The sequence below is a fragment of the Pongo abelii genome, chromosome 18 (genome assembly GCF_028885655.2).
Source record: "Pongo abelii isolate AG06213 chromosome 18, NHGRI_mPonAbe1-v2.0_pri, whole genome shotgun sequence".
Lineage (NCBI taxonomy): Eukaryota > Metazoa > Chordata > Mammalia > Primates > Hominidae > Pongo > Pongo abelii.
In genome coordinates, this window is record NC_072003.2 from 66773624 (window position 1) to 66798681 (window position 25058).

The 25058-nt window shown below is 48.9% G+C and overlaps 1 protein-coding gene and 1 long non-coding RNA gene across 5 annotated transcripts in view; one reads left to right on the forward strand and one right to left on the reverse strand.

Annotated features, from left to right (window-relative positions):
* KCTD19 (potassium channel tetramerization domain containing 19) overlaps positions 1–25058 on the reverse strand; it is a 37459-nt gene that overhangs the window by 2553 nt on the left and 9848 nt on the right. For all 3 annotated transcript variants that reach the window (XM_054534945.1, XM_054534946.1, XM_002826535.5), the window contains exons 3-12: positions 12465–12615; positions 11178–11369; positions 9822–9953; positions 7393–7603; positions 5553–5713; positions 4210–4310; positions 3313–3455; positions 3023–3106; positions 2630–2744; positions 1594–2221 (exon numbers count right to left, since the gene is read on the reverse strand). In XM_054534945.1, the coding sequence (XP_054390920.1) occupies positions 1594–2221; positions 2630–2744; positions 3023–3106; positions 3313–3455; positions 4210–4310; positions 5553–5713; positions 7393–7603; positions 9822–9953; positions 11178–11369; positions 12465–12615 (1918 nt within the window). The remainder of the gene's footprint in view (positions 1–1593; positions 2222–2629; positions 2745–3022; positions 3107–3312; positions 3456–4209; positions 4311–5552; positions 5714–7392; positions 7604–9821; positions 9954–11177; positions 11370–12464; positions 12616–25058) is intronic.
* Positions 2181–23564, forward strand: LOC129050940 (uncharacterized). 2 transcript variants are annotated; one of them, XR_008514869.1, is made up of 4 exons: positions 2181–9252; positions 9774–9976; positions 12100–12407; positions 23277–23564. It is a non-coding gene; the product is annotated as an uncharacterized LOC129050940 (long non-coding RNA). The 2 variants fall into 2 exon arrangements; XR_008514868.1 differs by lacking the exon at positions 23277–23564 and having other exon boundaries at positions 12100–12478.

The following is a 25058-nucleotide window of genomic DNA, read 5'->3' on the forward strand; positions in this document are numbered from 1 at the left end:
CGCAACTTCTGCCTCCCGGGTTCAAGCGATTCTCCTGCCTCAGTCTCCTGAGTAGCTGGGATTACAGGAGCCTGCCACCACGCCCGGCTAATTTTTGTATTTTTGGTAGAGATGGGGTTTCACCAGGCTGATCTCAAACTCCTGACCTTAGGTGATCCACCCGCCTCAGCCTCCCAAAGTGCTGGGATTACAGGCGTGAGCCACATGCACAGGCTTTTAAAATTCTTTTCTTCAATTACCATCAAATCTACATAAGCAGGGGCTCTCCTTAAGCCACCTCAGAGCCCAAGCAGGGAGGGGACCTCTGGTGACAGGCCAGTACAGTCAAGTCACCCCAGCCTTGCAACAGCTGCCACCTCTAGTTTCTCAGAAGTGACACCCTGGGCTGGCAGGGGCCTGTCCTGGCCACTCCTCTCTTCATTGCCCTGGCATCACTGCAAGCCAAATCCTGAACATTTTGGAACTCCAAGAAACTCCAGATTCCTCTGTTGAACTAAGACATATCAAATGGGGCTGAGGGCTGGAAATCTTTATAAAATTTTAAGTTGAGAACTTTTGGGGCCAGCCTTTGATGCATGTCCAAAGAGTGGACATTTGTCATCCCAAGCTTGACAGACCAACTTAGGGCTCACAGGCAAGAGTCGAAGAAGGCCCCTCCAAGCAGGGCTGGAGCCACTAAGGGAAGGTGACAATACTGCAGGCAGGGCTTTGAGGGAGCAGAGGCAGCAGCCTGACACAGCGATTCTCAGCACAGTTCCCTGGCCACCTCCCCTTAGCTGGCTACACACGCTCTCTCTCCAGCTCAGTCCCTGTAGCCCCTGCTGTCTCCTGGGCTTCTCCACCTGGATGTCCCTCGGCATTTCACACTCAGTATGTGCCCTTCCCCAAGCTCTGCTCTTTCTCTTACCCACACCTCAGTAAGGGCCTATCCACCCGCTTGCAGTCCCACAGGCTAGAAACCTGGCTCCTCTTTGGCCCATCCCTCCTTCCCTCCACTACCTGCCTAGCTTGCTTCCCCTAGCCTAGAAAGAACTCCAAGTGGCTTCGAATACCTAGCTCCTGCTGCATTTCCTCTGCTCCTGGAGCAGACTTTCTGATGGGCACACCTGACCCCGTGCTCTTGTCTAAAATCCTTCACACGCTGCTCACTTCCATCCTGGTCAGAATGGAGTACCACGTCCTGAAGCTGGCTCGCAAGGCCTGTCCTGATGACTTCTGTCTTCAGCCTCATCTTTTATCACATCTGCACGTGAAGCCTGGCCTCCAGCTAGACCCATGCCCTGCGCTTCCAAACATCCTAGACTTCTCCTTCCTTCCCCTGCTGACTCCTCAGCCCTCAGCCTCTTTTGTGCTCCTGCTTCATAGGCGCCTCCTTCCCACAGCACTCATCCCTTCGCCGTTATGTGTTCTCCTGGCCCCTCCAGCCATGCCAATGTGCCAGTCATTTCTGTGTCTGCTGCCTGACACAGAGATGGCATTGGTGAGCGGGAGGGTCTAGTCCTCCTTTGTCACTAACTTGCTCTGCCATCTTGGCCAAGGAGTTTGCCTTCTCTGTTGTGAATAAGACTTAGATCAAAGGGGGACAGCACTCACCTCTCTCCTTGGTCCTCTGCTTGCTCCAGTCCTTCAGGGTGCTGGCTCTTTTTGGGGGGAAGTATGGCTTGAAGGTTGGCTCTGGCCCCTTGTCTTTCACTCCAGCTCCAGCCCCTGCCTGTGGTCCTGGATCCTTCTCTGAGGCTGTGGAATGGGCTTTCCAGGCAGCTGAGGTGCTAGGCTGGGAAGCAGCCTCGCTTCCCAAGGGGAGCTGCAGGGTGGCCTCCTCCAAAGGGCTGCTCCGGGAGGCTGTCAGTGGCTGGAATTCCCACTGTTTGCAACTGACCATGTCCCATTCTCTCACCAGGGAGATGAGTTTTTGCATGGGAGTGGCGGGAGGGTCTTTGGTTTCAGATTTCTGTGTGAGGTTGATTGTGGTGCATTTCTTCTTTGGGGGGCTCTCAGGGTGGCTCCCCCAGTGTCCAGGATTGGTACACAAGCCAGGGCAGTGTGAGTATGTGCTAGGGTTGCCAGCTCTCTTGGCATTTCGGCATAGGGACACCTGGATGGGCCGAGTGTACTGCTCAGCCTCCTCCATCTGGTTGGACCTGGCCAGGTTTCCCTTAGCCTTGTTCCATGGAGTCCTATCACTGCAGTCTTCGAAGCCCACAGGCATGTAGGCTGTGGTCTGGGGAGGGAAGGGCACAGTAACTCTGGATAGGTTGGGCATGGACATCAACACCTTGCCCAAGATCTAATCAGCTGGGTCTCCAAGACTTCACTTGCTCTCCCCCAACAATCCCGTCCCTGACAGGGGTCACCCATTTGAGCTTTGCTCAGGCTGAGTGGGGGTGGTGCCAGCCCAGTGGCCTGTCATTCCAACAGGAGATACAATCAGCATCGCAGGCCACAAGTGGCCAGTAAGTTCCTGTGCCTCCTTCACGGTTCGGAAGCCAGGTCCTGTCCTAGGAACCCATGTAGGCCCTGCTCTTTCATTTTGCTGCACCCCTCAGTAGCTGAGTCTACCCCCATCCACCCTGAGCCCGGTGGTAGTAGTTTTTGAGGACAACACCAACCAGAGGAGGCTGGTGCTTACTTCTTTAGTGTCTCTACTGAACTCCACCAGTGACCCTGGCCCTTCTGTCACCACGTGCAGCCTCCTGATGGGAAAAGCTTCTTCATTTTCAGATTCTTTCTCCTGAGTCCATGACCTGCAGAAACGAAGAGTGGTTGGTTAGTGAGTAGAGACTTCCATCAGGCCATTGGCCGGTTGGTCAGATCTGCTCTTTGGCTGGGAGTTAATACTAGACAGCAGGGAAGAAGGGGCTCTTAAAGGGTTTTGCCTAGGTCACTGGCCAATCCTGGGCCTGCTTCACTCCCTCAACCCCAAGGAGAACAGGATCCTCTAGGAGTGGGACTTAGGACAGGATTTCAAGAGGAATTTAAAGGACCAAATTCTAAACATAGAGTCGTGATAAAGTTTCCTTACTTGTATCCTTCACATTGTGCAAGGGCTTCTGAGAGGGATGGAATGTGGTATTCCTCCACCTCCTGGCAGAAGAGGGGCCATTCCCTGCAAACAACAAGGAGATATCCAGCTGGGCAGCTAGGGTGGGAGTGTGGGAGGGGGCATGAGCTCCTGGAGCTGCCGCCGCCAACAGTTCCCACGATGGAAATAAAATAACCTCCTCCCTGAAGGCTGCAACTCAGGTCTCCTTTGTTGCTAAGGGAGGGGTCAGCCTTCGTGATTTTATCTTACTGCGTCCTTGCTTCACTTACTTAAATTCAGATGGTAAAAACAGTTTGCCAAGTCTCAGGAAGTTGAGAATGTGTCGGAACATCTGGCCATCCCCGTGGATGAGCAGGGTTTGTCCATATCTGATCCAGTACACTCTCTGAGGGTTGGACAGCAGTTCTGGATACTGGAGGGGGTTGGACACCAGACTCAGTCTCAGAGGCTAAGTCTTTGGGAAGGGGCAGGTCAATCTTCTCTCACTCCCCTTTTCCAACTACACTAGAGCAGAGGCTTTGAGATTCCATCTCCTTGTCTTGTCAGTCACAGGGAACCATGGTGGGGAGCAGAGCTTCCAGGGAGAAGCACATCATCCCTGCTTCAACTTTTGATGGCCCCTAGACCACCCTCTCAAGGCATTTGGAAGCCCGCCGTACCTCCTTCTCAGTCCAGGCCCCTCAGAGCTGGCCCCCTCCCTACCCAAACTCCGGAGGGCCTTCCCAGCAGGCCACTCGGTCCACTTGCGCTCTGTTTTGTTTTGTTTTTTGAGGCAGAGTCACACTCCGTCACCCAGGTTGGAGTGCAGTGGCGTGATCTCGGCTCACTGCAACTTCTGTCTCCTGGGTTCAAGTGATTCTGGTGCCTCAGCCTCCCAAGTAGCTGGGATTACAGGCATGTGCCATCACACCTGGCTAATTTTTGTATTTTTAGTACAGACGGGGTTTCACCATATTGGTCAGGCTGGTCTTGAACTCCTGACCTCGTGATCTGCCCACCTCAGCCTCCCAAAGTGCTGGGATTACAGGCATGAGCCACCGCACCTGGCGGGAAAGTCTTTGTTTCTAAGCAAGTGCTGGAAGCTGTGTGAGGGCCAGGTGATGGCCCCCAGAGCAGCTCAGGTGGTGATGCCAGATGGGGAGCAGGGCGGCCAAGGCCGTCAGTACCTTCAGCAGTGTCTGCAGGGTGGTTGCATACCAGTGGCTTCCAACATACACTTTGATGATCTGTTGTGGGGAATACACGGTGATCTCTGCTGTCCACTCATCTATGGGAATCCAGGAGATAGAACACATCATCATATGGCCAGAAGGGAAAGCAGGTAGGGGCCCTTTGGTCAGTAGTGTATTTCATGTTAAGTCTCAATATCTTTCCTCAGTCATATTGTGTTGCCTACTCTGAGAAACAGCAGAAATCCCTGGCATAAACTTGCGTGCTGCAAGGTTTCCTGGGTGGTGAGGCGGGAAAGGGCACTGCCCCTCTTCACCTGACCCTCCTCCCTCAGAAAAGCTGGGTTGATGACCCTGTCCACCTACAATGCCAGCTGCCTCCGGTTTCTGGTTGGGTGTGTCCTGAGTGTGTAGCTTTTCATGTGGCCACTCAGACTGAAGCTAGGAATCTCCCTCTGTGTGTTTATGTTCGTGGTTTGGCAAATGTCATGGAGCCAACTCTCATCAAATCCCTGTCACTTTTATGAGACTAAGCCTCTAGGCATGTTTGGAGAATGGGGGCTGTATGCTGGGAAGATGAACCCATGACCCTTTTCCTGGAGATGACTATATGTAGGCCTTGTTCTGATGTTTGGGAAGCAGTTTCCAATGAGCTCTGTAATGAATGAAGGGTATATAACTAGATTATATAACCAAGAGATAAGATGTATAGAACTAGACCGTGAACTCCAGGAAGAAAGGGACTAAGTCTGCGTTGCTTACTTCTGTACCGCCAGTGTCTACTGCTGTCCTGGTATATGGCTGGTACTCAATAAATGTTGGATGTTGCTAAATGATAGTAATACAGCTTAAACTTTGCCCTCCAAATTTTGGTAATAAGAAGTTATAGGCAGCTGGTGAAAACAACATTAGCTTTGGATTCAGTCAAACCCCAGCTTGACCACTGTGTAACTTGAGCGAGTTTTCTTCTCTGAACCTATTTTTTGGCTGTTAAATGGACCCAGGGACAGCTCTGTTTAACAGAGGAGGCTCCTCCCTTCATGGCTGTGAGAAGCACAGCAAGTCAGCTCCCAGGGTCAAGGCAGGCCTGCCCTGGAGGTCCTGCGTGGCCCCAGACTGGGTAACAGCCCTGTGTGCTGCTGGAGACGAACTATGGGCTTGGAGGTGAGGAGGGAGCACTTAACATGAAAGTTTCCCTTTTGTAAAAATCCAAAATATTGGCCTGGCTTTCCCCTCCTCCTCCATCTACAGTTCCTCGTCCTGGCCACCTCATCTATTCCCACCAGTCTCCCAGATACTCCCCTGATGCTAAATTCAAACCTAGAAGCTCTCTCACTTACTGAGCACATCCATGGGTGCCAAAGTCCTTGGCTCCAGATGAGTCTTCAAAGCCACTTTCATTGGCTCGTAGGTGATGTCCCTTTTGTCTAGGAAGGCACAGAGCTCATATACCTCGGAAATGGTCTCTGTCAGGGGCAGCCGGCAAGTCCCCAGCCAGTTCCTGCCCAGAGGAAAGGTCTGTTATGAAGAACATCAGCATTGCACCCCAAGAGAGTCGAGCCTGTAAACTTTCCATGCCTAGGATGCCTTGCCACAACACTGGCTCAAATCAGGCATCATTAACATCTTTCCTTGTTTTTTTTTTTTAGATGGAGTCTCACTCTGTCACCAGGCTGAAGTGCAATGACGCAATCTCGGCTCACTGCAACCTTCGCCTCCCAGGTTCAAGCGATTCTCCTGCCTCAGCCTCCCAAGTAGCTGGAATTACGGGCACCCGCCACCATGCCCAGCTAATTTTTTTTTGTATTTTTAATAGAGACTGGGTTTCTTTTTTTGAGACGGAGTCTCACTCTGTCACCCAGGCTGGAGTGCAGTGGCATGATCTCGGCTCACTGCAAGCTCCGCCTCCTGGGTTCATGCCATTCTCCTGCCTCAGCCTCCCGAGTAGCTGGGACTACAGGTGCCCGCCACCACGCCCGGCTAATTTTTTGTATTTTTAGTAGAGACGGGGTTTCACCGTGTTAGCCAGAATGGTCTCGATCTCTTGACCTCATGATCTGCTTGCCTTGGCCTCCCAAAGTGCTGGGATTACAGGCGTGAGCCACCGCGCCCAGCCCATTTCCTTGTTTTAACTGGAAATCTGTTTAACCTTGTAGGAGAGTAAGCCTGGACAACAGGTCACGTTTTTGGAGCTGAGCTTGACTTATTTCGGCAAAGCCCTCTAAATGGACTAATTTCATGTCTCCGGGCCCTGTTTCAGGTTCCAGGGCCAGCCCAGGGCCCAGCCATTCCCTTCTTGCCTCATACGCATCTGTCCAAGACATCTCAGTCACTGTGCTGCAGCCTGGTCTTGGAAAAAGGCTGGGGTCTAAACATCAACCCCCTTCTCCAAACCCTCCCTTCCAAGGCACTTGTCTTTGCCCTCTGTGACATCAGGGTGGACATCTCTGAAAGATATGGACTTTATGGGCTAAAAGAGCCCAAAACAACAATATTGGGAAAAGACAGCATTCAGGGTCAGCTGACCCTCTCCCAGGGGCTCCAGAAAACCCACTTCTACCTTCGATTTTGGTGCCAGTCTGTTTTGTGACCCTCAGAGAGTTGCTCTGCTGTTCTGCACCTCAGTTTGCCCATCTACAAAACAGGGTTGGATTCCTTGCCCCTGCACTAATGAGGACATCCTGAGCTCATCCCCTAAGGCAAAGGCTGAGGATCAGCACCTCTGGGAAGCCTGGCCTGGCCTGCCCTGCCCTGCCCTGCTTCTAAGAGGACTCACCCCGGCTCTGGCCCTTCTGTGTGTCCAGTGAGCCTCCCAAGAGTGGCGGAGGACCTTTGTAGAGGGGTCTGCACAGGGAGGTACCCAGCTCCCTGACTGTGGCCTGGTCACCTCAGACCTAGCACAGGGCTAGAACCAGGGAAATGGACTGCAGAGGACAGAAATAGGAAATGGTCTGAAGCCTTTGAACCTTAGCGACCCTTGTACCTTGGCACTAGCCCTCTCCTTTGAGGCCCTAACCTGGTGGTAGTGTGGTGGTGCTGGTGATGGTAATGGCTAAAATGATGGGCTGGCCCCAAGGACACACTTCACCTCTGGCTAGTGGGAAAGGCCCCAGGTTATTCCTAGAGGGAAGGGCAGAGCCAAGGGTGATGGGACTCAGCGTGCCCTAAGGAGGGCCTTACTTGACGTGCTGAAAGAGGACGCCGTTCCCTGTGATGTACAGTCGGCTTCCGTCTAGCGTGCTCTCGATGCGAAGCTGGCCCAGCGCAGAGTCCGGGTACTTGACCAGCAGACCCAGGGCCATTGTGTAGAGCGGTTTCATGGACTCCAGGCTGGCTGTGCGGGCCCCCTTCCCGGGGCTCAGGGGAGAACAGGTGGTCCGGGAACAGCCACCTGTGTCAGGGAGAAAGGGGTGACTCCTAGGCCCCCCATGGTCATAGCTGGATTGGAGGCTTTGGGGCTCGGTTCCTACTGCTGCCTCCATTGTACCGAGGAGGCTCAGAGGAAGGATATTTCCTTGCACAGTCCAAAGCGAGATCTTCTCAAAATCAGTATAATTTTTTTGTATACTCAGGCTTAGAAGTCATAACTATTTGTTGGGAGGTGAGTTGGGAGTGGGGGGATTCATTTGCTGTATCACTAGCATCTGAATTTCCTAAGTTTCAGGAAAGCAGCCAACTGGCCCCAGCCTCTGCAGGAGTCTCCATTAGTTCCAAGCTCTTCTGTAACCATCCAAAGGTAAAGAACGGCAACCATGGCCTGGAAACTCAATGTGTGTTACAGGCTTCCTGGATTCACAGCCCCTATTGCTGGCTCTCCTGGGCAGAATTTCCCCCTGAGACATACCGTGTGGCATTATTTTCAGGGTGGGTATTTGGGTTGCTGGTTTATGGATGGGACCTTTTTCTCCTATAGTGGGCCCAGAGTACAGTCCAGAGAATACAGTTATCACAGCCTTCGGGACCCTGCTTCCGTGGCAACAGTGTGCCAGTGGGCACACTGCTGGGGGATGTTCGTGGATCATCTCCAATCCTCAGAGCAACCCTACAAGAGGGGGTAGTGCTATCATCATTTCACGTTGAAGAACCTGCCCTGAGAGGCTAATGAAGTATCTTGCCCTAAACTGCAAAGCTAGGCAGGGGCAGGGCTAGGATTTGAGGTCAGCTCTGTCCATCTCCAAGGTTACCACAGCTGTTTCCCTTATTGTGATGCTTTGTAGAAAGCTAAAGCCACCCTTTGTGTTTGAGGAGTGCTGCCAGCTTCCAGAGCCTGGCTGTCAACACACTTCCTCCATCTTTGCATTGCTCTGTGGAGCAGGGACTACGCTACCATCTCACAATGATCTATGTTCTCTGAGGAGTAGAAAGCTTTGAGGGAAGGGGCTGAACTCACACCACCTTAAGCGGATTATAAGGCCCTGGGACAGGGTCCTGAGACCTGCTGGAGCATGCCACTCCCCACAAAGAGGATGGGTTTCTTTTTTGAGAAGGAGTCTCACTCTGTTGCCCAGGCTTGAGTGCAGTGACATGATCTCGGCTCACTGTAGCCTCCACCTCCTGGGTTCAAGCGATTCTCCTGCCTCAGCCTCCCAAGTAGCTGGGATTACAGGTGTGCGCCACCATGCCCGGCTAATTTTTGTATTTTAGTAGAGATGGGGTTTCACCATGTTGGCCAGGCTGGTCTCGAACTCCTGACCTCAAGTGATCTGCTTGTGTTGGCCTCTCAAAATGCTGGGATTACAGGCATCAGCCACCAGCGCCTAGCCAAGAGGATGGGTTTCTATTTGTCTGGGAGAAGGCTGGGAAATCTATGCCTGAAGATAAGGAAAGGCCTGATTGCCATGGGATAAATGTCTGGCGATGTCCAGGCCAAACTTCCCATGTGCAATGCAGTTCTACATATTCTCAGGATGGCGGCTGAAGCCATGCTCAGGTAGCTGGCACCCTATAACATGCACAGTAGCTTCCATGGAGGTGGAGTTGGGAAATGGAATGATGAACGGCCCTGAGGAAACCATGAGGGGAAGAACAAGCTGGAATGAGGTAGGGCTGGGAGCACGAAGGCCTAGGCTGGACAGGGGTCAGCAAGCGTCAGGAATAGGCAGAAACAGGCACAGCGGCCGGGGGTTTCCATGTGAGGTGATGAGGGAATTTGGGGGCGGGTGAGATGCATGAAGCACTGAGCATTTCCCACACCTCCAACCGTGCCTGGAAGAGGAAGGATGGGAGTGGCTGGTGGGTGCTGTTAGTCCCCACCACTTTCACAAGCAGGGCAGACCTCCCCTGCCCCTGAGAAGCCTGCCTTCAGGCCCAGGACATTCCAGCCTGGCTCCCCACCCGGGCTGGGCTCCTCCTGATCCAGGCTGGGCTGGGCTTTCTACACCCCTGGCTGGTTGCCCACTCCCCACCCTCAGTGGGAAGGCTGAGCCAGCAGAGCAGCACGCAGGGTTTCAGGCTGTTAATCCTCTTCTTGGATTCAGAGTCAGCCAGAAGACCCAATTCTCTCACTAACCCCCAAAGCCCAAAGTGGTTGTGTGAGGGAAGATTGTTCTTGGCTTTTCCAGGTCAAGCCAAGACTGTCAAGGGGGGGCCAAGGTTTCCTGGTGACATACCCATGTTCATCCGGTACCACCTTACAGCTTCAGTGAGTGCAGGGATTTCCAGAATTTCCACTTCTGCTTCTAATACATCAATGTTGGAGAAATTATCCGGTAGTAAAATCTTCTGTGAGCGAAGAAAATTCACTTGGAAAACAAAGGGGAACACAGTGAGTTAATGAGGCTATTTCTGGTTTAACTGTAGGTCCTGGTTTTGGCAGGTTTCTGGTGCTGTAACTTATCCTAGGTTCTCCTTGTTCTGAAACAACTTATCAACATACCTTATTAGATTAGCTTTGAGTGTGTGGTTTTCAAGGTGAAAGACCCCACATTACTTTGTTTTCCTGTGTCTGAGGCCGTGGGTGTGGCCTCCCGTGGCATGGCCTGGGGCTCCCAAGCCAGGCCCTCCTGGTGGGCACACTGGCCCTGAGACTTACCCTGTGAGTCTTGACCCAAGAGCAGGTCATTCCAAAAGAGGGAGTTGTCTTGCTGCTTAGAGAGGAGGGGCCCGGCCGAGCCTGGGCTGGTGGGTGGCACTTGCAGTTTGTCCCTGCCTGGACTGCAGTATGGGAGGCAGAGATGGAGCCAACGCTAATGTCCTGTGTGAATCAACTTAAAGATACAGAAGCACATCACAGACAACTTTCTAGGTGACTATGAATATGAATGACTGGGGTTCCAGACATTTGGGCTCCTAGTGTAACTTGAGTGTTTGCTGCCCTATCTATCTAGACAGCAGTAGCATCTTGGGGTCAAAGAGATCATTCAGTTCACATCCCAAACAGAGCTCATCCTAGGGCAGTAGGGGGAGAGAGGCTCTCTCTGTCAAAGGTGGAAAATCTCATCCTTCCTTAGGTCACTACTTCAAGTGGACAATTCTGCTATGACTCTGGGGGAACCTGTCACCATCCACCCTCCTTCCCTTTTATTCTGAGTTTGCTGACATTAAGAGCAGCTAGCACCATTCTTTGAAACAATCTGGATTCCTCATTTTATGGTGAGAGGAACTGAGGCCTGAAGGCCAGTTGGATACATAAGGGCAGAGTAAGAAGAGAAGCCGACTGGCAACCAGCTGAGCTCCCTGCCCGTCACACCAACTCCTGTGGTCCCTGACACTTTCCAGTGCCTGACACTTTTACAGCCAGGCCACCCCAAAACAAATAGTGAATAAAATAGCCGTGAGTCTAGCGAGATTCTAATGCTGGAATCTGCTTGCTTCCTGGAAGGCTCTGTCATACTTCCGCCACCTCTACCCAGGGAAGCTCCTGAGGCCCTGAGCACCAAGCTGGGCCTCTGTGGGACATGTGATGGGGAGGGGTGAATGGGTCCTAACAGCCCACCCCCCACCCAACCCCTGGACAGAGCAATCACCAATGAAGCGGAACTCGCTGCACTCGCACTCGATGAGGGCCACCGTCTCAGCCAGCCACAGCAGGTTGTCTTCAGTCACTAGGCTGGGATATTTGGCCACCAGGTCTAGGGGCAGGAAGCAGTAGTGCACCTCCTCTTCTGTGTCTAACAGGGGTGTGTCCATGAGCCCCAGAGGTGCCTTATCATGTAGGCCTGGAAGAGAACATGCAGGCAGTGTTGCCACCTCTCAGAAGCTAGGGATCTGATTCCAGCAAGGCTTTCACTGACCCAGGGGCCCCAGAGGATGCTAGAGAGACCCCCCAAGATATGGTCCTTGCCATTTGCCAGACACATCTTCCTTCTTTATCTTTTCAGTTGTAGCCCTAAGGTTTGGAAGGACTGTGGTAGGGAGTGGGGCATGGAAGTCTATTTTTTTTTCTTTTCTTTTTTGAGATGGAGTCTCACTCTGTTGCCCAGGCTGGAGTACAGTGGTGCCATCTCAGCTCACTGCAACCTCTGTCTCTCAGATTCAACTGGTTCTCCTGCCTCAGCCTCCCAAGTAGCTGGGACTACAGGCACGTGCCACCACACCCAGCTAATTTTTGTATTTTCAGTACAGACGGGGTTTCACCATGTTGTCAGGCTGGTCTCGAACTCCTGACCTCACGTGATCCATCTGCCTCAGCCTCCCAAAATGCTGGGATTACAGGCATGAGCCACCGTGTCCAGCTGGAAATCTATTTTTTTTCTATAAACAGTGAAGGGCAGTGGGACATGTGACGTTTTGACTTATGTACCCAAAGTCATTAAATTCATTTACCCATTTGATTCTTTCTAATTGATCAAACCAAACACAGTGATCCACAGACAAAATAGATACTTTTGACATTCCTGGAAGCTAAAATCCATCAATAATCATAAATGCTTTGTACTCATGTCTCAGATAGGCTGAACTATGCTGCCAGGCACCCATCAGATGTGATCATTTGGGGACATTCTGTGTGTGGTGGTTGGAGGAAACTCGAAAGAATGGTGGCGTTCCCTGATGAATAGGAGGGAGTGGAATGAAGCCTCGCCTTGCCCACGTGAAGCCAGAATGCAGAGGAGTGAGTGTGGAGGAGGATGTTGGTTCCAGCAGGCAAGCAGCCATGGAGAGGGCCTGTGGCAGGGCAGAAGATCAAAGGAGATGACAGAGACTGCCTCAGAAATCAGGCACTCTCTGCTCTCTGGATGGAAGCCACTTCTGTTAGGGTGAGGAGAGGGAAAGTTGGTGTGGGCTTTAGGGAGGGCCAGCCTATCCCAATTTACCTGTGAAGGCGGGGCTTTTGATTGGAAATTCTGAGGGTTTGCTAATACACTTCCACGTACGCCAGTAGTTCAGAGATGCTCTCTCAGCAACAGGTATGTCTGCAGGCCGCACGCGTAGATGGTGTTTCCCTTCCTTCAGGTTATCTAGAGTCTGTTAGATAAGGAAGAGTACTATCTTGAGAATCTAAACCAAGTAACTATCTACCAATTCTAGTGTGAAGATCAGGAAAAACAGTATGTGACTTACTTTTTTTTTTTTGAGACAGAGTCTCATTTTGTTGCCCAGGCTGGAGTGCAGGGGTGTGATCTCAGCTCACTGCAACCTCCACCTCCCGGATTCAAGCGATTCTCCTGCCTCAGCCTCTCGAGTAGCTGGGATTACAGGCACCTGCCACCACGCCCGGCTAATTTTTTTTGGTATTTTTAGTAGAGACAGAGTTTCACCATGTTGGCCAGCCTGGTCTTGAACTCCTGACCTCAGGTGATCCATCTGCCTCGGCCTCCCAAAGTGTTGAGATTACACGCATGAACCACCGCGCCCAGCGACTTACTTTAAGTGTTTTGAAATAAATCAGGCAATCACACAAAAAATGTAAAAATGTAGGGCTATAGGGTGACACGCGGATATTCAAAGTCCCAATGATTATTTCTCTTCTGATTTTTGAAACAAGTTTTGTTATAATTTTATGTTGAGTAATAGTAATTTATCTTGCACAATCTAAAGAGTAATTTCTATTTAATCATTAAAAACTTGTTATTTTCTGCTATCATTTTCCTTTGAGTGCTCAAAATCACTTTCAACCTGTTATAATTGTGATTTGCTATTGTTTGTGTTCATCCTAACCCTGGGTAGTGATCTAAGTGGTGAGATTGAGGTATAATAAACATGTCTTATATTGCCACAGGACTCCATATTTTTCAACACACTTTGACACACGTTTGCTCATTTACCATCACATGATTCTGTGAGACAGATGTGGTTGGTGAGTGTCTTACTGATGAGGCAGCTGAGGTCAAAGGCTTTGTGGCCTGCCCAAGCAGTCTTCCAAGTCCAGAGCTTGTCAGCTTGAAGGATCAGGCGACCAGGAGTGGGCTGAGGCTGGAGTGGAGCACCCCAACTAGGCAAGCCTGAAGCCCAGGGTGGTCTTTGTGCCGCCCTTACCCAGGGACCCGTTCTCCCTCAAAAGTTCTGCAGGGGGCAGATTATCATAACATCAGCACCCTCTCCCTTTTTTTTTTTTTTTTTTTTTCCTGTTTTTACGCTAGAAGAAGATACATATCTTCCCAATAAATTTCCGGATATAGCAGGGCAAGTGGTACTTTAAAGGCACCAGATCCTCAAAATGGACAGGTGCCCCAGATTTAGTCTGAAACTAACAAATAATCTGCCTCTAAATGCTGCTATGTCAACGAAGCCCTTGTGAAGTTGCTCTCAAAAATCCTGAGCGTTGAGACTAGCCCTCTGGTGGCCAAGCTATAAACTGTGCCCGCATAATCACTTAAGGTCAATGCAAAAGAAGGCGGGCCACAGCGGGAGAATCTTTCCCACTTTGGATGGCTGGAGGGTTTGCAAAAGCACTGGGCAATGGTGGGATCATGGGGAGTGCTTTCCTGTGGCAGTGAACAATGGGGGAGACAGTGTGTGCATGGAACGCTGGAAGACAGTCTGTCATTCATTTGAGAAATACTCATTGTGCATCACCAGGGCCACAGTCAGACACTGTGCCTGCCCTCAAGAAGCTCTCAGCTTGGGAGAGAAGAAAGATATAAAAGACTACAATTTACGTATACTGAGATTAGAGCCAGTGTCAGTTATGAAGTTTCTGGACCTCCAGGAACCCTGGGATTTCTTTCCACAGCATTAGAAGGGAACATTAGAGTCTCACTCTGTCACCCAGGCAGGAGTGCAGTGGTGCAATCTAGGCTCACTGCAACCTCCGCCTCCTGGGTTCAAGTGATTCTCCTGCCTCAGCCTCCCGAGTACCTGGGATTACAGGTGCCCACCACCATGCCTGGCTAATTTTTGGATTTCTAGTAGAGACAGGGTTTCACCATGTTGGCCAGGCTGGTCTCGAACTCCTGGCCTCAAATGATTCACCGGCTGGTGCTGGGATTATAGGTGTGAGCCACCATGCCCATCCTGCCTCTCCATTTTCTCTCCTTTCCTTTCCCCTAGTCCTGGTCCCCTAGCCCCCAGGTCCTCTCCACACAGTGACCTTGCAAACATATGAGGTGAGTCCAAATCACTCCTCATCTTAAAAAACTTTAGTGCTTCCTGTTGCTATGGGATAAATCCAGACTCTCCTTTGCATTGCACATAAGGTCCTTCACAATCAATGGAGGGAGTAGGGTATACACGAAAAGCACAAGGGCTTTGAACTTAGCATATCTGGGGTAAATTCTGATTCTGTCACTTAAGAGCTAACGTTTATTACCCATAGACTTTTAAACTGAATCCTTCCAATCTTCCCCTGACAACAAAGTAGGCTCTGGTATCATCACTCCCTTTGAGCACATGGGAAGCTAGGTCCAGGAAGAGGTAGGGGACTAAGTGCACCAAGTAAGTGGAAATACTAGGAATGAAACCCAGGACTCTGGAGCCCAAACCCTTAGCAACTGTTTTCTTTTTATTGATATGTAATAGTTGTTCATATTTTTGGGGTACATGTGATATTTTGATACATGGATACAATGTATAATGATTAATTTAGGGTAATGAAGATATCCATCACGTCATTTTTTTTTTTTTTTTGAGACGGAGTCTCACTCTATCACCTAGTCTGAAGTGCAGTGGCATGATCACAGCTCACAGCAGCCTCGACCTACTGGGCTCAACTGATCCTCCCACCTCACCCTCCTGAGTAGCTGGGACCACAGGTGCACATCACGACACCCTGCTATTTTTTTTTTTTTTTTTTTTTTGAGACAAGGTCTCACTCTGTTTCCCAGGCTGGAGTGCAGTGGCACAATCTTGGCTCACTGCAACCTCCGCCTCCCAGGCTCAGGTGATCCTCCCACCTCAGCCTCCCGAATAGCTGGGACCACAGGCATGCACCACCACACCTGGCTAATTTTTTTGTATTTGTAGTAGAGGTGGGGTTTCGCCACATTGCCCTGATTGGTCTCAAACTCCTGGACTCAAGTGATCTGCCTGCTTCAGCCTCCCAAAGTACTGGGATTGCAGGCATGAGCCACCACGCCCGGCCCACAGCCAACTAAGTTTTAAGTTTTTTGTAAAGACAGGGCTTTGCCATGTTGCCCAGGCTGGTCTTGAACTCCTGGGCTCAAGCGATCCTCCCATATTGGCCTCCTGGGATTATAGGCATGAACCACTGGGCCAGACCCATCACCTCAAACATTTATCTTTTCTTTGTGATGGAAACATTTCAACGATTTTCTTCTAGCTAGTTTGAAATACACAATATATTATTGTTAACTATAGTATTCCTAGCGTACTACCAAATACAAGAACTTATTCCTTTTATCTGATTGTATTTTTGTACCCATTATCCAAATTCTCTTCATCCCCTTCCCTCCCCCTGCTTTTCCCAGCCTCTGCTGCCTTCCACTTGTCATGTAACTTCTCCAAGCCTCAGGTTCCTCACTGGCAAAGTGGAGGCAGTAAAATTTGGAAGCTGTTGTAAAGATTAAATGAAATAATATGTTAATTTCCTTCCTCTTGGAGGTCATATCCTAAATTTCCTTCCTTCCTTCCTTCCTTCCTTCCTCCCTCCCTCCCTCCTTCCTTCCTTTCTTTTTTTTTTTTTTTTTATATGGCCTTGCTGTGTCACCCAGGCTGGAGTGCAGTGGTACAATCATCAGGGCTCATTGCAGCCTCGACCTCTTGGGCTTAAACAATCCTCCTGCCTCAACCTCCCAAGTAGCTGGACCACAGCTGTGTGCCGTAACACCCCATTAACTCTTGGATTTTTTGTAGAGATGAGGTCTTGCTATGTGGCCCAGGCTGGTCTCAAACTCCTTAGCTCAAATGATCCTCCCACCTCAGCCTCCCAAAGTGTTGGGATTACAGGCATGAGCCACTGCGCCCAGCCTAAATTACCTTTCCAGCCTCATCTCCCATCATTCTTTATGTTTACACCCCATCATCAGTGACACTAAACTCCACAAAACTCCAAAAATACATCACGTTCTTTGACACCTCCCCAGCTTTGTGTACGCTGTTCCATCTGCCCAGAATACTCCTCCCCATTCTCTTCCTGAAGAGCCTAGAGCCTCTCCGAGCCAGAATGGGTCATCCTCCCACTTTGTTCCCACAGACACCCAACACTTTCACTTCTCTCTGCAGGCCTCTGGCTCAGTTTCAGGCCAGTTCTTCCCCCTATACCAAGCTTCCTGGGGAGAGGCTGGTTTGATGCATCCCCATTTTGTATTCTAGAACCTAGCATGCATATGAAAGAATGCATGAAAATGGAGGGCTAGCCAGGTGCGGTGGCTCACACCTGTAATCCCAGCACTTTGGGAGGCCGAGCTGGGCCGATCACTTGAGGTCAGGAGTTTTGAGACAAGCCTGGCCAACATGGCGAAACCCCAACTCTACTAAGTATACAAAACATTAGCCGGGCTTGGTGGTGCATGCCTGTAGTTCCAGCTACTCTGGAGGCTGAGGCAATCATTTAAACCCAGGAGGCAGAGGTTTCAGTGAGCCGAGATCATGCCACTACACTCAAGCCTAGGAGACAGAGCGAGACTTCAGCTCAAAAAAAAAGAAAGAAAGAAAAGGAAGGGCTAGAGGGCTGATTCTCTGCAAAGAAAAAGAAACATGGGAGATCTCCAAAGGAGCGAACAGAGAAGTAGACTGCACTCATAAAACTGAGAAAGATGGAAAGACGTTGAGTATCCAAAACCACAGGAAAAACCAGCACAAGATTACAATGGGCAGAACCTATGGAGTTCAGAGGACAATGAAGACAGGGATTCCACATTGGGATCTGGAGGCCAGAGGGAAGACCTAAGGGGGAGAGAGACAGGGATGAAGGAGAGGGAGAGAGGATGGCAAGAAGAAAAGGTTTAGCTTGGGTCTGATTTGTGATGGATAGAAAGACAGTAGGCGAAGTGGCAAGAAAAGAATGAAACTAGGGAAAGTCAGCTAGGGGAGCGTAGCACTCCAAGCCCATGCTCAGTGGACTGCATCACAGGAACTTGAATCTGCCACTTACTTCAACTGCAGATTCAATCCCCAAGATTCTGTCTCAGTGGAGAAAATAATAGTGCCCTTGAACAACTCTAAATTGGCCACATGGGAGGAGGCCTGTGGTGGGGAGAAGGGGAGAGAAATCCCTTCCCAGGACAACACTCCTATTTGGAGGTGTTTGGTACTGGATATGTCCTCTGGAATGGGTCAGTAGTGACAGTCTAGCTAGTTTGAGAGGAGATGTGCTAGTTGAGGAAAGAATGATCTATTTGGCAGAATCTCCATTTCCTGATATTTCCAAGCATGTAAAGTGTTAGCAGCACCATTTTCCCCAACAAAGGTATGCCTGAGAAATCTTAAAAAAGAGAAAAACTAAAACAAGTCCACAAAGATTGCCATCCTTGCAGTCAGGTCATGCTGCATGCCAGGCCCAGGCATCGGCCTTGACCTAGGCTCAGGAGCCTCAACAAAGCTGTTTCCCGAACTCTGTCAACCAATACTTGCTCTGACTTCTAGAAATACAAGTACTCTACTCACGGAAAGCCATTCGGGTGCTATAAGAAATCACAGAAACCATTCCCCAGCCCCTAACTTACTTATTTTTGATCTGCCAGTTTCCCCTAATAGATATAACCTCCCCAAGACCTCAGGACCTTGGCTGTTTTGTCCTTTGCCATAATTGCAGCACCTAGAACAAGGCCTGTGGGGTCTCAATACCTTGTTGTTCAATGAATGGCTAAATGAATGAAGAACACTCCAGAGAGCCTGGGCTTCCAGCTGCCCTCTGGCTTTGCTGACTGAAATTGCTACAGAGTCTGTGGCTGGTCTTCTAAAGGCTGACTTCAAGTCCGCTTTCATCTGCCTGAATACAACTTCCAGGAATTTTACTTTTCACATGTTATGACCTGGAAAAAGTTATTGGAGAGAGGATTTCCTAAGGGAAATACAGACCTTAAATGAATTCAGATGGCTAATTTCTAGCACAAGAATAAATGATGTTGCTTTTGGCCTAGATAGTGGTGAAAAAAATGTGTCAATCAGAAGCAACATAAAACTGATGGCGTGGGGAAGTATGTGTATGTATGTGTGCGGTTGCCAAAGATGGCTGACAAATGCGCCCTGCTGGCAGAACTTTGGGACTTAAAGGAGGTTTTCCAAAGCAGCAGCAGTTCTCAGAGATGCCTCATGCTCTGATGTAGGCTGTTGGAAAGAATGTGATGGTAAAGGAGCTTGGGGGAACTTCCAAATCCTTGACTGCCTTGTAAAGACAAGGAGGGCCAGCACTGCTTTAAGGCTCAAGGAAAGCAAGGCTGGTAGAACAAAAGGATGTGCGGAACAGCTGCTGTCAGCCCCCAAAGCCAAACAAGACCCAGCTTTCGGCATTTCAAACCTACCCCTTCACTGCGGGCTCCAGTCACCTCACTCTGCAGAAGTCATCTGGAGCATAACATTGAGTGTTCTCTCAACAGATATGTTGTTAAGCATGTGCAAATGCCAGGTACTGTGAGAGGTGCTAGGTGTTTGTTTCACAAAAACATGAAAAGAGTACAGCCCAGTGAGGGAGAAAGACATATGAATACATGATCACAACAGAATTAGCACTGCTAGAATGGGGGAATTCAGTATGTTATGAGAGCAGAGAGACAAAAGCTCAGGAAATGTCAGGATAGTCTTCCAGTGGGCCACATTTAGGCCAAATCGTTTTTGTTTTTTTTTTTGTTTCTTTGTTTGTTTTTGAGATGGAGTCTCACTCTGTTGTTCAAGCTAGAGTGCAGTGGCACAATCTTGGCTCACTGCAACCTCTGCCTCCCAGGTTCAAGCGATTCTCCTGCCTCAGCCTCCTAAATAGCTGGGATTACAGTTGCCTGCCACTACGCTTGGCTAATTTTTGTATTTTTAGTAGAGACGGGGTTTCACCATCTTGGCCAAGTTGGCCTCAACTCCTGACCTCAAGTGATCCACCCGCCTCAGCCTCCCAAAGAGTTGGGATTACAGGCGTGAGCCACTGTCCCCAGCCAAGGCCAAATCTTAAAAGGGGAGGAATCCAGGAAGAGGAAACAGCAAGTGAAAAGGTGTAGAGAGAAAGCATGTGGGGTGCTTGGGGTGTGGCTGAACTTCAAAGTATGTGTGTGCCTGTGTGTGTGTGTGTGTGTGTGTGTGCATGTGTATTTGGCCTTGCCTGCATGTAGGTGTGTGTCTTTGTTGGGATATGAGCCAGCACAAGCAGATGGGCCAGCCTGTGAGGAGCCCTGATGCCATGTCAAGGGGTTTGCATTTGAGTCATCCACTTACCCACACCACAGACAAGCTACACAGTTGGGATGAATATCTGCTGTTTATGTCATCCTCTTCCTTTCCAAGATCACAGTCATCTCACATCATGAGTAATGGGAAATGTGAGACTGCCACTGGTCTATTTTCTTAAAAACGTCATTTGTGTGATCAACATAAAAACTCCCTGGCTCCCTTGAGCACAAGGAATGAAGGCATGTTTGGGTTGCTTGCTGGTAGCAGAATGCTCACAAGTGGAACAATTTAAAGTTCCAAACTGAGAAGTCCCCAGAAGGTGTGAAAAAGGAAACATAAGTAGCATGTCCTGTCAACACATTGTCCTCAGTGGACTTCAGGGGGAAAGTAAAAAAGAATTGATAATTTGCCATGAAATTTAAACCCTGGTGAATGACCCTGAAGGGAAATTCCACACTCTGCAGCTGTGACTCCCACCCAGGCTGATGGATGTGAAGGGCTCAGATCAGTTTACATTTAGGTAAAGTGGCCTTGCCAAATTACACAGGAAGTTCTAGGAGGCCCTGTGATATTAATGTATGGACCTGTAATAACTACTTTGTATTTCCCCTATAAACAATATACAGTATTCCAAAACATCCAGGTTCATGGATTTACATATCAGCTTTTATGACTCCCAAATTTTTATCTCTAGGCCTGTTTCCATGAATTCCAGACCTGTACATCCAGCGCCTCCTGTTTACCTTCACTTGGATGGTTTTATTGCCCTTTCATTGTCTCTCAAACTCAACATGTTCAGATCCTAACTCCCGATTTTCCTTCCTAAACCTGTGTACACATCCCTCAAAATCCACCATTCATCTGGTTGCTCAGGAGAGAAACAAAGGAGTTGTCCATTCTCTCTCACCCTACATTCAATTCATCAGCAAACCCTGTCAGTTCTACCAGCAAGACATATTCAGAGTTTGAACACCTCTAACACTACTATTACCACCATAGACCAAACCACCATTATCTTTCATCTGGATACTGCAGGAGCCTCTTAACTGGTCTGTCTACTTCCTCCCTTGCTCTGCTGCAGTCTAGGCCAGGGGTCAGCAAGTTTTTTTCTGTAAAAGGCCTGACAGTAAATATTTTAGGCTTTGCTTTGCTAGCCACATGGTCTCTGTCAACTCAACCACTCAGCTCTGTGTTATAGCTTGAGAGCAGCCATAGACAACACATAAACAAATGAGCATAGCTGTGTTCCAGTAAAACTTTATCAATGGCACTGAAATTTGAAATTTTTATTTATTTATTTTTTTTATTTTTTTGAGACAGAGTCTCCCTCAGTCGCCCAGGCTGGAGTGCAGTGGTGCGATCTCAGCTCACTGCAACCACCGTCTCCTGGGTTCAAGCGATTCTCCCATCTCAGCCTCCCCGAGTAGCTGGGATTACAGGCACTTGCCATCATGCCTGGCTAATTTTTGTATTTTAGTAGAGATGGGGTTTCACCATGTTGGCCAGGCTGGTCCTGACCTCGGGTGATCCGCCCACCTTGGCCTCCCAAAGTGTTAGGATTACAGGCATGAACCACCATGCCTGGCCTGAAATTTGTATTTCATATGATTTTTACATAGCACAAAATATTTTTGATTTTTTTTCAACCATCTAAAAATGTAAAACCCATTCTTAGCTCATGGGCTTTGCAAAAAAGGTAGTGGCTGAATTTCGTCCATGGGCTGTAGTTTGCAGATTCTTGATCTAAGGTTAAGCCAGCAGCCAATGATCTTTCTTTTTATTTGGAGATAGAGTCTCGCTCTGCTGCCCAGGCTGGAGTGCAGTGGCATGATCTTGACTCACTGCAACCTCCGCCTCCCGGGTTCAAGCAATTCTCCTGCCTTAGCCTCCTGAGTAGCTGGGATTACAGGCGCATGCCACCATGCCCAGCTAATTTTGTATTTTTAGTAGAGATGGGGTTTTACCATGTTGGTCAGGCTGGCCGCCTCAGACTCCCAAAGTGCTAGGATTACAGGCGTGAGCCACTGCACCTGGCCTTTTTTTTTTTTTAAAGAGAAGGTCTTGCTCTGTCACCCAGGCTGGGATGCAGTGGTGAAATCTCGGCTCACTACAGCCTTGAACTCCTGGGCTCATATGATCCTCTGGCTTCCGCCTTCTGAGTAGCTGAGACTACAGGCACATGCTACCATGCCTGGATAATTTTTAAATTTTTTGTAGAGATGATGTCTCATTATGTTACCCAGGCTGGTTTCTAACTCCTGGCCTCATATGATCCTCTGGCTTCCGCCTTCTGAGTAGCTGAGACTACAGGCACATGCTACCATGCCTGGATAATTTTTAAATTTTTTGTAGAGATGATGTCTCATTATGTTACCCAGGCTGGTCTCTAACTCCTGGCCTCAGGTGATCCTCCCATCTCAGCATCCCAAAGTGTTGAGATTACAGGTGTGAACCACCATGCCCAGCTCCTCTCTCCCTCCCTCTCTCCTTCCCTTCTTTCTTCCTTCCTTCTTCCCTTCCTTCCTTTCTTCTCTCTCTCCCACCCTCCCTCCTTCCCCCCTCTCTTCCCTTCCCTTCCCTTCCTTTCTTTCTTTCTTTCTTTTCTTGAGATATATTTCACATACTATAAAACTTACCCATTTAAAGCATGCAATTCAGTGGCTTTTAGTCTATTAACAGAATCAAGCAACCATCACCACAATCTATTTCAATACCCCTAAAAGAAACCCTGTACCCAATAACAGTCACTGCTCATTCTCCATTCTCACTCACTCATCCTTCCTACCCTGAGCCCCAGCCCTAGGAAGCCACTTATCTATCTTCTGTCTCTATAAATTTGCCTGTTCTACACATTTTAGATAAATAGAATCATACAATATACGGTGCTATTTTATTTATTTATTTGTTTGTTTGTTTGTTATAGAGATGGGGTTTTGTCATGTTGCCCAGGCTCGTCTTGAACTCCTAAGCTCAAGTGATCCACCCACCTCGGCCTCCCAAAGTGCTGGGGTTATAGGCATGAGCCACCACACCCAGCTGTGTCTATCTTCTACACATATAATCATACAATAAGACTGTTTCTTTCACTTAGCTGACATGATGGTTTTTTTCACTTAGCATTTTTTATATATATATATACACACATATATATGTGTATATATATATACACATATATATACATATATGTGTGTGTGTATATATATATATATATATAGAGAGAGAGAGAGAGAGAGAGAGAGAGAGAGGAAGGGTCTTGCTTTGTCACCCAGGCTGGAACACAGTGGTGCAAACACAGTTCATTGCAGCCTTGACCTCCCTGGCTCAGGCGATCCTCCTGCCTTAGCCTCCCAAGTAGTTGGGACTATAGGCATGAGCCACATGCCTAGCTAAATTTCTTTTTTAATTTTTTTTAGAGTTGGAGTCTCACTTTGTTGCGCAGGCTGGTCTCGAACTTCTGGCTTCAAGCAATCCTCTTGCCTCAGCCTCCAAGAGCTACCTATAACATTTAGAATAAATCCTGTGTCTTCACCATGGCTTTCAAGGTTCTGCAAGATCTGGCTTCCTCTGATCTCATTGTCAACCTTTGACATCTCCCTACCTCTCACTGTACTTTACAATGGCCTCCAAGTGGGCCAACGAGCCACTATAACCTCAGGGTATTAGCGTTTAACTATTCCTTTTTTTTTTTTTTTGAGATAGTCTCACTCTGTTGCCCAGGCTGGAGTGCCGTGGCACAATCTCAGCTCCCTGCATCCTCCACATCCTGGATTCAAGCGACACTCCTGCCTCAGCCTCCAGAGCAGCTAGGATTACAGGCATGAGCCACCATGCCCAGCTAATTTTTGTGTTTTTTTGTTTGTTTGTTTTTTTGAGACGGAGTCTCGCTCTGTTGCCCAGGTTGGAGCGCAGTGGCACGATCTTTGCTCACTGTAACCTCCGCCTCCCGAGTTCAAGCAATTCTTCTGCCTCAGCCTCCCAAGTAGCTGGGATTATAGGCACGCGACACCATGCCTGGCTAATTGTTGTATTTTTAGTTGAGATGGGATTTCACCATGTTGGCCAGGCTGGTCTCAAACTCCTGACCTCATGATCGCCCGCCTCGGCCTCCCAAAGTGCTGGGATTACAGGTGTGAGCCACCACACCTGGCTAATTTTTTTGTTTTTTAGCAGAGATGGGGTTTCTCTATGTTGGCCAGGCTGGTCTCCAACCCTGGCCTCAAGTGATCCACCCACCTCGGACTCCCAAAGTGCTGGGATTATAGGTGTGAGCCACCGTGTCTGGCCTAACTATTACTAATGTCTGTAAGTTCTTTCCCCAGATACCTGCATGCCTTACCCCTTTGCCCCTTTTTCATTCAGATTTCTGCTCAAATGTTGCCTTGTCAATGAGGCCTGTTTGATCGCTGTTTTCTTATTTATTTAAGTATTTATTGACAAGGTCTAGCTCCATCACCCTGGCCGAAGTGCATTGGTGCAAATATGCCTCACTGTGGCTTCAAATTCCTGGGCTCAAGCGATCCTCCCACCTCAGTCTCCTGAGTAGCTGGGACCACAGGCACGCACCATCATGTCTGGCTAATTAAAAAATCTTTTTGTAGAGACAGGGTTTTGCCATGTTGCCCAGGCTGGTCTTGTCCTGGGCTCAAGAGATCCTCCTGCCTTGACCTCCCAAAGTGTTGTGATTGCAGGTGTAAGACACCATGCCCAGCCTCTGATCACTCAATACAGAAGTCACTTCCCTGGCTCCAGTCACTTGCTATCCCCTTACCCTTCTTGCCACATACTATCCATCTGAATATTAAAAGACAAGCAGATTCGATGTAAATGTTTTATTCTTTCAACTAAATTCTACAATGATATACTGGGGAAAATGTAGCAATATACTTTTGTTTAAAAGACTGATTGAATAAACAAAAACTACAAAAAAAAGAAAATCATATAAACACAATCTGAAATTCCAAGAAGTCCTGCAATACAGAAATGCCCTCCTCCTTCATTATTACATAGGAAGCACTGTTTTAATTGTCTTCATAGCATTTATCTCTACCTGACATTGTATAGCTATAGGGTTCACTCCTGTATCTCCAGAACTTGGTGTAAGTTTGGTGCTCAATACACAATAAGACACTAATAAGCATCAAGTGTATCCTTTGGAGGACACAACTACAGGCTAGGGGTGGGGGTTGGGTGGGCAG